At 46.4% G+C, this 12484-nt stretch overlaps 1 protein-coding gene across 1 annotated transcript; it reads right to left on the minus strand.

The window, feature by feature from the left end:
- Positions 1 to 366: 366 nt before the first annotated feature.
- Positions 367 to 8285, minus strand: Them5 (thioesterase superfamily member 5). Its single transcript, XM_013015303.1, has 6 exons — positions 8111 to 8285; positions 7786 to 7987; positions 5720 to 5858; positions 1495 to 1605; positions 1139 to 1263; positions 367 to 504 (listed from the first exon to the last, which is right to left on the minus strand). The coding sequence occupies exons 1-6, from the start codon at positions 8231 to 8233 to the stop codon at positions 461 to 463; spliced, it is 744 nt and encodes a 247-aa protein (XP_012870757.1). The 5' UTR covers positions 8234 to 8285; the 3' UTR covers positions 367 to 460.
- Positions 8286 to 12484: the final 4199 nt, after the last annotated feature.

The following is a 12484-nucleotide window of genomic DNA, read 5'->3' on the forward strand; positions in this document are numbered from 1 at the left end:
CTGCCTGGTGAGTGAGTTCCACTTAACTTTTGAGACTTCTTTCAGGCACATTTTGCTTTAGGAAGCCTTGTCTCATTGTGGTCAGAGAGCAACATGGACCTGCCTCTGTCTGCCTTTACTGTTCCTGCACGGTTGAGACAGGAGGAGCTTGACAGACCCTCTGTGTACCACTTTCCCCTTGTGCATCTTTCAATGCCCCACCCAGTGCCTGGCACCTAGGAGGAACTCAATAACTCTCTGAGATCTCAGTGGGGGGGGGGTGAATGGGAGGCCCTTGGAAGATTTTGGATTCCATTTACAGAAGACTCTTGGGCTAAGCATGGGGTGAGAGTTTATTTACTTGGAGAACATGTCCTTTCCCTCACCTGCCATCTGCTTCCTGGGGAACCCTGCCTGCTGTGTGGTTAGTACCAGGTTGGAAGGGCCATCAGGGTCATCGCTACTGAGGACACAATGACTGCTACTGCAGTGACTCTTCCTCCAATTGCAGTTGAAGGAAAACACCTACAAGAGAAGGGTGCGTTGAGTCTAGAGGACAGGAGGGCCACGAGGGCAAGAGTTTGCCTATGTGAATGGATCATTAGACTCCAAATTACCCACTACCTGGAACTGTCCCCTGTTACCGGGGCCAGTGGCTCACCCCTGTAATTCTAGCTACTCAGGATGCTGAGATCTGAGGGTGGAGGCTCCAAGACAATGTGAGCAGGAAAGTCCATGAGACTCTTATCTCCAATTAGCCACCAGAACACCAGAAGTGGCACTGTGGCTCAAGTGGTAGAGTGCTAGCCTTGAGCTGAAGAGCTGAGGGACAGTGCCCAGGCCCAGAGTTCAAGCCCACAACCGACAAAAAGAAAGAAAGAAAGAAAGAAAGAAAGAAAGAAAGAAAGAAAGAAAGAAAGAAAGAAAGAAAGAAAGAAAGAAAGAAAGAAAGAAAGAAAGAAAGAAAGAAAGAAAGAAAAAGGAAAGAAAATCCTAGTTGGGTTCTTTCTCCCTTCATTCATGTCTCTAGTAGTAGTAGTAGGTGCACTATCCCACCCTTAAAAATAGCTAGACCCCCAGCTTTGGAATGGATCCCCAGCAGTCTTTGTTCTGAGGTGGGTTATGGCAGGTCAGAGCCTAGGGCTGAGTAATTCCTTACCTGAGGATTTGGCATAGACTGTCTGCTGGTCTCTGCTTTGGGCAACACAAGACATGTAAAGCTTCTGATCTTCAATCTTTTCCACTTGGACATCCAGGACAGCCAGTGAGCCCACAGGGATCAAGCTGGGAGAAGAGTCAGTTTAGCCCATCCTTCAACTTCACCCTCATTGTGACCCTCATCTTATTTTTACCCCACCTGGCCTCAGGGACTCATACATTCCCAAAGTGGGATGGCTGAGGTTGCACTCTGGCCAGGGACTCAAGGACTGCTTGGGAGTAGGCCAAGGCAGGAGAGTGACAGTTTGGGATCCCACATTCCAACTGCCCAGGATAGCTCCAGGAATCCATACTTACTTTTTGAACCTGATGTTTAGGCTTAGTGTGAACAGCCCCTCTCCAGCCAGGTAGGCAGTTTTAGAAAAGGTCTCATCTATAATGGCTGCCAGAGATCCTCCATGGGCAAACCTAGGGATTGGGTGGGGAGCAAGTGTAAGAATGGGCAGACCACCTCACCACACCTTCTAGCCTACCTGAAAACTTTTTTTTTTTTGGTTATGAGGTTTGAACTCAGGGCCTGTGTGTTATCCTTGAGCTTTTCTGCTCAAGGCAGACTTATAGCCTCTGGAGAGCAAGACAATCCATCGAGTCACAGTGAAAGATGAACAAAAGAAGTTTATTTACACCAGAAAAGGGTCTTGAGACTACCTTGTCCTGGGCTAGATACCCAGAACCAAGAGCAGCCTCAACCATCAAACCTCCAAGCCTCCAATAGGCAGCCCTGACCCCCCCGACCATTATTCGTCGGTCTGCAAACCCCAATTAGTTGGCCTGCAAACCTCCAAATCTCTGTAGCTCCAAAGCTCCAAAGCTCCAAAGGGGAAGGCTTTTCCCTTTCTTCCCTTCCTCCTCCACTGAAGGCCTCTCCACTCTCCACAGGCCACAGGCCTGCCCTGATCTGCTCTGGGAGGCGCCTCTCCATAGGCCTCTCTAGAGGGAGATCCCAAATGACCTCTGAAGGAGGCTCCAAATGGCCCCTCGATGAGGCCCCAAATGGCTTCCTTGAGAAGCCCCAAATGGCCTCTGGAGGCTTGCCCTGTCCTTCACAGGCCTGCCCTGCTCTGCTCCGAAGGCTTTTCCCTCCTGCCGTCTCTCCCTCCACTCGTACTACTCTCTTCCAAGCTTTCCCCTCCTCCCTCTGGGCTAACAGATTTCCCTCCAATGGTTTTCCAACTGCCATTCAGTGCCTCCCCCAAGCTGTCCATGGTCCAATCACTTCCTGACAGCTAGCCATGTGGGGCTCAACGCCCCACCCCTCCAGTAGTACACCCCACCCCTTTCAGCGGTTGTGCTATCTTGCTATACTAGCTCACAGTTTCATGACAGGTAGATGTGAGAAATAACATATATCATATATGCCAGCAAGGCAGACTCCTGAGCAGTATTGTTTGGAAAAGGTAAAAGCCTGCTCCAGCAGGCTGCAAACATGCTGCAAACATTTGCTTTACTTATTGGATATGAAAACCTTCATTTCCATGCAAGCTGGCCTTCATAACAAAATCACATCATTTTAGTTAACTGGAGAAAATTCAGAGGCCCCCAACTTTAGAATGCAAATAGCAAAATAGGTTTAAGTTTCTGATATTTGAGAGTACAATTGTAGCCAGGCATTGGTGGCTCATACTTGTAATCCTCACTACTTAGGAAGCTGAGATCTGAAGATCGTAGTTTGAAGCCAGCTGGGACAGGAAAGTGGTGTGAGACTTTTTTTTTTTTTTGGTCTGTCATGGGGCCTGAACTGTGGGCTTGGGCACTGTCCCTCAGCTCTTCAGCTCAAGGCTAGCACACTATCATTTGAGCCACAGTGCCACTTCTGGCTTTTTCTGCTTATGTGGTGCTGAGGAATCGACCCAGGGCCTCATACATGAGAGGCAAGCACTCTACCACTGAGCCACCTTTCCCGTCCCAGTGGTGAGATTCTTATCTCCCGGTAATCACCAGAATGCTGGAAGTAGAGCTGTGTTGCTGAAGTGGTAGAGCACTAGCCTTGAATAAATACGTTCAGGCCCCAAGTTCAAGTCTCAGGATTGGTGCATGCACTTGTGTGTGCGTGCATGTGGACACACACACACACACACACAACCAGAAAGTGCAATTGCAATTCTCCATGGACCTAGCTGTTCATGCTGTAGAACAAAGGTTGTTTTCCAGATTCTGCCATCAGTGAACTTAGCAGGCCCTCACGTTCCCTTTCGTCTAATGGAAAGAGCTGGGGGCCATGGCACCACATCAGCGGGTTGGTTTCCTTGTTTCACTGCTAACAACCTGTTTGCTTATTTATTTATGTATTTATTTATTTATTTTGGTCGGTCGTGGGGCTTGAACTCTGGGCCTGGGCGCTGTCCCTCAGCTCTTCAGCTCAAGGCGAGCGCTCTACCACTTGAGCTACAGCACCACTTCCGGTTTTCTGGTGGTTTATTGGAGATAGGAGTCTCACGGTCTCTCCTGCCCGGGCTGGCTTTGAACCGCGATCCTCAGATCTCAGCCTCCTGAGTAGCTAGGATTACAGGCGTGAGCCACCAGCGCCCGGCTAACCTGTTTGCTTTTGAGCAAGTTATTAAACTTTTCTGAGCCTTAATTATTCCATTATACACTGTGAATAAAAACTTCCCATCTCACTGGATTCAATGAACAAATGTTTGTAAAACCTTATGCATATTTCCAGGTATTTACCTCCTCATCTCCTAAAGTGCTTAGAAAAGGGAAAAGACGTTGATGTGAACAACAACAACAAAACCAAACCACCGAGATCTGTTCTTCCTTCTTTATCTTGCTGTCCAGAAAGGGATCTGTTAGTAACTACTGATTTTGCAGAGTGGCTTTTGACCAATGAGTTAGTTGTTCCTATTGCCTGGGGGGACCAATGAATATTAATCTCTTGTCTGGATCCTTCTCAATCTGCTGGCCAGCCTGTGTTGGATGGTCTGTTTCGCTTCCTTAGCACACATCAGACATCCATCTGCCTCTTGGAGTTTTCTTCTGCAGAAAGAAAGGGATGGTGGCCCAGGAAAGGCTCTATTCAGTGGTTTGGAGAACAGTGTTTCAGTGAAGGACACCTGTGGGATGGCTAAGACTCTGAGGGCTGCAGTCTGTGCCCACAGCCTATGGAGCTGACATACTTAGCACTCTGGATACTCTTTAACCCTGTAAAGCTCCTTTCAGAATTCTTAGGACTATAAAGCTTATGCTACACTTTTGGTCCCTCTTTCCCTTGCAAGAACTCTGCCCTCAACAACTTTCTCCTTTGGTGACTAGAGTAAGAATAGGAATGGAAGAGAAGGTAGAGAACCATAGACTTGAAGGTCCTGTGGCCTTAGCCAAGAGGCCCAGGGACATCCTGATTTACGTTCAGTATGACTTTCTTCCTAGGTCTAGTATATGTTTGGCAGTGGTAGAGTACAGTAGAAGGAGAGTTGGCATCCCAATTCCTGGATTAGAGTTCTGGATCTGACTTTGATTGGCTGTGCTACTTCAGACAAGTTAATGTCTCTGCACTTCAGGGTAATACAAGAGTTTGGATATACATGTATGATAACTATATTGCGATTTTTGGCTCATGAGAGCACACACTATGTTCATTATATAGTCTATTATGGCAGGCAGGTATTATTGTCCTAGAATTCAAGTAAGACAGATAAAAAACCAGAGGCGATACTGCTTGTTTGCAACTTCAGAGCAGGAATGGAGGTCAGGCTCTTGCTTCCAGATATTACCCCCTCCCAGGTAATCACATCCTGCTCAAAATGGCATCTTGGAGCCTTTCTTTCTCTTTTTTTTTTCTTTTGGTGGTACTGGAGTTTGAATTCAGTAATTTGCACCTGCTGGCAGGAGATCTACTGCTTGGGTCATGCCTCCATTTCTTTTCTTTTTTTTGGAAGCCATGGAACTTGAACTCAGGGCCTGGCACTGAGCTCAAAGCTAGTACTCTACCACTTTGAGCCACAGCTCCATTTCCAGTTTCCTGGTGGTTAATTGGAGATAAGAGTCTCATGGACTTTCCTGCCCAGGCTGGCTTTGACCCTCAGATCTCAGCTTCCTGAGTAGTTAGGATTATAGGCGTGAGCCACCGGCACCTGGCTTCATTGGTTATTTTCAGGAGAGGGTCTTGCTCCCTGCCTGTACCACACTAAGCCTATTTTAGACTTCCTGTCTTTAATGGGATGTCAATCATGCCACCACATGCAGCTTCCTGACATTGAGATGTGAATCTCACAGACTTTTTCTGTTCCAGCTGGCCTGGAACAGTGATTGTCCCATTCTCAGTGTCCTGATCACTAGGATTATAGGTGTGAGCCACCAGCACCAGGCTTTTTCTTGCTAGAAAATCCCGAGACCTCAGTAAGGGGGCTTTCCCTTACCTGAACAACACAGACTGCACTAGATAGCCCCGCATGTCCTCCCAGGCTGCCCATTGTGAGACTGAAGCCCAGTTTCTCACATCCCCATTTTGGCTCCTTGAAGAGAGGTGCAGACCCACTCTGTTGAGCCAGAAAGGAGGAGCCCACCCTGGCCGTGCTCTTACCCTGGAGGCCCCTCCAAGTAGGGGCCTGGTTGGAAAAGACAGACTGACTTCTTCTTGGATGGTTGGAAAAAGATAACATACTCGTAGCCTTGTCCTTCTGCCTGGATGCACCTGGTGAAGATGCGCCCGTCACTTTTGTCTGGGGAGAGATGGACAGTGTCCCAATCGGAGAAAACAGATGGTTGAAGGTGTAGCATTCATCAGGATGCAGCACTGTAAGTTGAGCCCTCTACCAGCTGACCTGTCTAGACTAGATCAAGGCTTCACCCTCAGGGAGCCTTCAATCTTGGAAAAGAGACACAGTCCCTGTCTTTAGAGAGAATATGTCCATGGAGACAAACAGTTCCCTGGGTGAGGGTGGAGACAGGATCAGAGTCCAGGTAACACTTGAAAAGGCTGTCAGCACCGCTAACTTAAAAAAAAATGATTACTGGGACTGGGAAGGTGGCTCAGTGGTAGAGTGCTTGCCTTGCATGCATGAGGCCCTGGGTTTGATTCCTCAGCACCACATAAACAGAAAAAGCTGGAAGTGACACTGTAGCTCAAGTGGTAGAGTGCTAGCCTTAAGCTGAAGAACTGAGGGACAGCGCCCAGGTACAGAGTTCAGGCCCCACGACCAACAAACAACAACGACAACAACAACTAATAATAATAAATAAAGCTCAAAAATAAATAAGTAAATAAATAAATAAATAAAACCAGCATAAGGATTGTTTAAAAATGATTATTCATGTAACTTGCATATCGTTAAAAATAGCATTATTAGGTTGAGGGTGTGACTGGAGTGGTAGAATGCTTGTCTAGCAAATGGAAGCCCCAGAGTTCAAACTCTAGTAAAACATACCCATACCCACATGCCCCTCCACCCCACCTCCCACACAGAGTAAATAAGTAAATAAATAGAGTGAGTCTACCAAAGTTGCTCTGAACTTTCCCTCTAATGCAACTAACTAACTGTATCCCTTCTTTATTATTTTATTATTTTTCTTTTTTTCTCTCGGTGGCACTAGGGTTTGAACATAGGCTCTTGTGCTCCCTAGGCACGTGCGCTATCACATTCCCAGCCCTATTTAGCTTTAGTTGCTTTTAAGGTAGAGTCTTGTGTTTTTGCCCAGGACTGGCTTCAGACCACAATCCTTCTACTTATGCCTCTCCAATAGCTGGGATTGTAGATGCACACCATTACGCATGACTTGCTGGTTGAGATGAGGGTCTTGCTAAAGTTTTTGCTCAGACTAGCTTTGAATCATGATTCTCCTGATCTCTGCTTTTCCAAAGTAGATGGGATTACAGGTATGAACCATCATCCTATGCTCTCAATTTGTGCGTGTGTGTGTGTGCCATGTGGCTTGAATTCAGGGCCTGAGCTTTTTTGCTCAAGTCTTTGAGCCATAGCTCCATTTTTAGTTTTTAGGTGGTTAATTGGAGAGTCTCACAGATTCTCCTGCCCTGACTTTGAACTGTGATCTCAGCCTCCTGAGTAGGTAGGATTACAGGCATGAGCCACCAATACCTGGCTTCAAATTCTTAAATTATTTTGTGCCGACTACTCTCATGCACACACACACACACACACACACACACACACACACGCATGCATAAGCCCATGAAGAAAGACGAAGGTGGTAGTACACTACAATGGTTGTCTAAAATGCCACTCTGAGCCTAGCTAAGCTGAGGCCTGAGGGCAAGGGGGGCTGGGGAGGAGAGCACTGTGAGCAAAGACCTGCCAGTGAGAAGTGAGGAAGGGCACATACCGAGCAGACAGCTCTCCAGTGGGGACATACAATCGGCTGGGAGCAAAGACATCACCGGGAAGTGTTCCATTCAGAGGGAAGGAAGGGGGTGAGAGACCTGAGCGGACACCCTTCCCACCCACAGCTGGGGAGCGTTCAGACCCAGGAAGAGTTTCTAGGTTGAGAACCGGAAAGGGCTTTGTAAGTCTTCCAGATTTTTTTTTTAACACAGGGATGGAGCTAGGTGAAGTGACCCACAGGTCCCACTCAGGGTCTCATCAGTGTGGGTTAGGATGTGTGTGGGTCTGAGAGGCCCAGGGCCTGTCTTACCTGAGGTAACTCCCAACTCGAATGGCAGTTTGAGCCCTTGAATGTGTTCTCTGTTAGACTTGAAGGAGGGCATTTTTACCCAACTGCCCGATTTGGTCTTCTCCAGAAACTCTTGGTATAGGCTCAACATTTCTGGACCCCAGCTGCCATTGGGAAGGGCATAATCCTTCAAGTCTGTCTTCTCTAGACAGAATCTTGAGACCTGGGTAGGAAAAATCAAGATGACAGATGGTGTCCTGGAGGTTAGGGATTGCTGCTTGGGCTGTGGGACCTCCAGATAGAGGAAGAAAAACTGCTCATCTGACTGGGCTGGGAATTCACTCACCAGGGAGTCTGTTGGGGATCCAGATGCTGAGGCCATGTTGAGTCTAGGCAAGAGATGGGGTATCTTGGAAAGAGTTCTTTGGTGGCCAAGTCTTGCTGCCACTTGGAAGCCTCTTCTTATCATGGCTGAGGGCCAGCAGCAGGCTCCTGGCCTTGCTTGTATCAGAGGTGCAGCTGATTCTTGAGAAGCGGTTGATAAGGTAAGCGCTGTGAAATACTCTGGGCAGAGGGTGCAGCCACCTCCCACCAACCACTCCTCGGTGTTGCAAGCTTTGTTCTGGCACACAGAGCTCATTACAGAGGGTGACTGTGTGGGGGTGGGTTTGGCCAGACAAGGCCCCCAGTTGCTTGAGGCCTTCATCTGCTTCCAGAGCCCAACCCAGTGCTTGGGGGAGGGACAGATATTGCTTAAGCATGGGTGGGAAGGAGGACTGGCTTGAATTCCAAAAGAAAATTTTGTTTAAGGAATAAAACGTGCATAAACAAGTAATAGGAGGGTACATGGAGCCTTAGAAAGATGCCCTGGGTATCTGGGAAGGAACTAATAAAAATTTCCAGAAAGAAAAGTGGTTGTCTACCTCTTGATTGGTGGATGTCAGTGGAGTGTTTGTGACATGTGCTCTGCAGCAAGACTGAAAGCTCTGGCATGATTCGGGGACTCAGAAAAACAACTCTCAGCCCCTAGACACCCCTTTTCTTATGTGTCAGACAAGGGTTACCACAGGGAAGCCTTCATCTTCACCTCTGGCCAGGGACTGGAGTTGAGGGTATGTGTGGAGAGATTGAGGGGAAGGATGGAGGGGGAGGAGGTAGGAAGAGCCACATGGGAAAAGCAAGTTAGCAAGAAACTCATGCTTTGAGAGAGGGAGTGAGGTGGGGCATTCTGTAGAGGCTTTGTATATCTGTGTATTGGGGGAGATGCTTGAGTGCTCAGCCAATATCTACAAAGTTGTGGATGCTTTTTGGTAGCATTGTTTCTTAGCTGAAACCTGTCAGTTTTAAATTAAAGGGCCAGAGCCCTTCCCTCTCTTTTGCTGTCCCTCCTCTCTCTCTTTCAGTATTGGGGATTGAACTCAGGGCCTCACACATGCTAGGTGTGTGCTTTACCATTTTGAGCTCTATCTTCAACCTCCCTCCTTCCCCACTTGGACAGCATTTCACTAAATAGGTGCTAGGATTATAGGTATATGTCATCATGCCTGGCCAAAGGTGCTAGGATTATGGGTATATGCCATCATGCCTGGCCAAAGGTCTTAGTTTTAGTTTACTAAAATAAAATAAACATGCTCTAAAGATAGGAACAAGCCAGGTGTTGGTGGTTCACGCCTTAATCCTAGCTACTCAGGAGGCTGAGATCTGAGGATCATGGTTCAAAGCCAGCCTGGGCAGGAAAGTTTGTGAGACTCTTAACTCCAATAAACCACTCAGAAAACTGGAAGTGGTCCTGTGGTTTAATTGGTAGAGTGCTAGCCTTGAGCTGAAGAGCTGAGGGACAGTGCCCAGGCCCAGAGTTCAAGTCCCAGGGCCCACAAAAAAAAAAAAGATGGGACCTATACAAAGATGGAATTATGATGATGATGTTGATAGTGATGATTATGATCTCTTGGCAGGTTCTGAAAGGTTAAACTTTAAAATATAAAGTTAAAACATTTGTCATGTTATGGAATCAGATCCATTTTGACAGCCACACAATAAGCGAATCTCTGAGACAGGTTTTACAAAAGAGATTATTTGCAATGCAGTTGAACATGGAGGGGGAACACCCAAGTCTCAAATATGCCAATCTGAGGATGGCATTTGGAGTATTTAGGTTGTGGAGACAGGCGATTGGGAATGATCTGGGGTCTGTGCACACAGTTAAACCTCATGGCAATTCATGTGATATGTGATCTTGAAGTCAGCCTTCTGATTTCAAAAGGTCACCCATCAGACACCTATGCAAGTACAAGTGAATAATTGGTAGTTTTTGATAAAAAAAACCCACCTCAAATCCTTTTATGTTCCTGAAAAGCAATTTAGGCAATGATAATCATTATAACCTATATGTTAAAGTATTATGTACAGTATAGTTAGTGTGAGTGTAATATATAGCTCAGTGTATAACCTGCAGAATTAATGATTTTGTTTTCATTTTCATTTGGGTGTGTGAGTGGTTACTCAGGTTTAAACTCAGAGACTTGAGCTTAGTTAGGTGAATATTCTACCACTTGAACTAGGACTCTATCCTACAATTAGTGATTTATTTATTTATTTTTGTCGGTGTGGGGCCTGAACTCTGGCCCTGGGCGCTGTCCCTCAGCTCTTCAGCTCAAGGCTAGCACTCTACCACTTGAGCCACAGCGCCACTTACAGCTTTTTTCTTTTTTTGCTTATGTGGTGCTGAGGAATTGAACCCAGGGCCTCATGCATGCAAGGCAAGCGCTCTACCACTGAGCCACCTTCCCAGCCCCAATTAGTGATTTTTTTAAAGCCAACTGAAAGGAAGTAGTCAAGAGAGGTAGAGCATTTCTCTCAAAGTCAGAGAAGTAAAAAGTACAGAAGAAACCTGGCATTTGTGGCTCATGCCTATAATACTCAGGAGGCTGAGATCTAAGAATTGCAGTTGGAAGTCAGTCTAGGCAGGAAAATTCATGAGACTCTTATCTCCAATTAACCACCAAAACTCTGGAAGTAGAGCTGTGGTTTCAGTGTAGAGCACTAGCACTGAGTAAAAATCTCAGGGACAGTGTCCAGGTCCTGTGTTTAAGCCCCAGGACCAGTGCACGCATGCACACACATGTTGTGAATAGTGTAAATAAAACTAGGCTAACTGTGCTTGTTGGGGTGAGTTAACTGAGGATGTCAAAGGATGGCCTAGGAGTTCAGGCAATGTATGGTGTGGCTAGAGTCCCACAACTGCGATTACAAACTCTTCTTTTGATAAATGCCAAGCAGATAGCTAGGGCCTGTGGCTTGGTTTTAATCACCCTCTGGGTTTGACTGCTCTAGAAAACTACAATATATACCTTTAAGGAAGGTTTGTATTTCCCAGGAGCTGGAGGAACCAGATTTTTCCCCTCTAAACTCTCTCAGGCACCAAGTCTTAACTAAAAGATAATTTATTAATTGATAACAATGAAAAGCAGGGAGTTTTGTACAAAGCAGAACGTCAGAGCTCTCCAAAGAGGAGAGGAAAGACTCATGTCTCAGCAGCAGCTGGCTGGGCTGCTGCCCTGCCTGTGTTTGCTCAGGCCTCTTCTGGTGCTGGGCTTCCCTTCATTTTCTTTGATTTAAAAGGTGAAATTTGAGGAAGAGACAGGGGAGAAAAGAAGCATGTGAGAAGGATGAAGAGGTAAGGGAAGCGGGAACAAGGGGGCGCTCTTCAGGTGTCTGTGCCACTGGGAATTGATCCCAAGATGCTCAAGGAGGAGGAGGAAATGATTATCCTTCCCACAAAGAACCAGCCACAAACCTGGGTGAGGACAGTGTTGCCTCATTGTCCAAGAGCCACGAAGGGAGCTGGTTTTTACCAGGCCCAGTCAGCTCTAAGTCTTGTATTGCTAGACCAGGGCAATAACACTCTCTTCCTTCACAGTTTTTGGTGATATCCACTTTCAGGTATCTACATAATTATGCTTATGTGACTTTTGATCTCAGTCTTGCCATGTAATATAGATAACATTCCTGTTTTGAGGATACAAATTTTATTCTCCTTGAGTTGATAATTACCAACGCTTGGTGGGTGGTGTGGTCCCCGAGAATTAGGGAAACAAGGAATGAAGGAGTGGTTGAGGTGACCAACCTTTATTTCCCAGCTCAGAGGGAAGAGCATCTGGGTGGGAGAAGGTAAAATCAATGAGGATCTGATGATATCTATGTAATGGAGGATGGACTTAGTAGAATAAAGGATATGATAAATTGGAGGATATTAGAAAGATAGCTGGGAGAAGACAAGAGGAGCCTGGTACCAGTGGCTAATGCCACACACACACACACACACACACACACACACACACACACACACACACACACACACTCACACCATTGTCTAGAGCTATCTTGGAAGAGAATGACAAAGATTTTGGAGAAATGGCTCCCTTTCCAACTCTTTGTTTTGATTCATCATTCATCTTTTTTTTTTTTTCCCTGAAAAATGGAGCTCTTTGTAGATGAGGTCAGCTGTTTAGGGATATGGAGAAGTGCTTTGCTAATACCTTTAACATTTCATTAATCCTACTGATAAAAACCCTGAGTTTTGGCTGGAATGCTCCTCCATCCTTAAGAAGTTAGCCATGTGTTCATATTGATCTGGAAAGGGCTTCCAGGGCCACCCAAGCTGAAGTAGACTTGGTGATATTTCTAGAAATACTGATTTTCATGTTTCTTCTTAGTGATG

Source organism: Dipodomys ordii, unplaced genomic scaffold, assembly GCF_000151885.1.
Source record: "Dipodomys ordii isolate 6190 unplaced genomic scaffold, Dord_2.0 Scaffold26, whole genome shotgun sequence".
In the NCBI taxonomy this organism is placed as follows: domain Eukaryota; kingdom Metazoa; phylum Chordata; class Mammalia; order Rodentia; family Heteromyidae; genus Dipodomys; species Dipodomys ordii.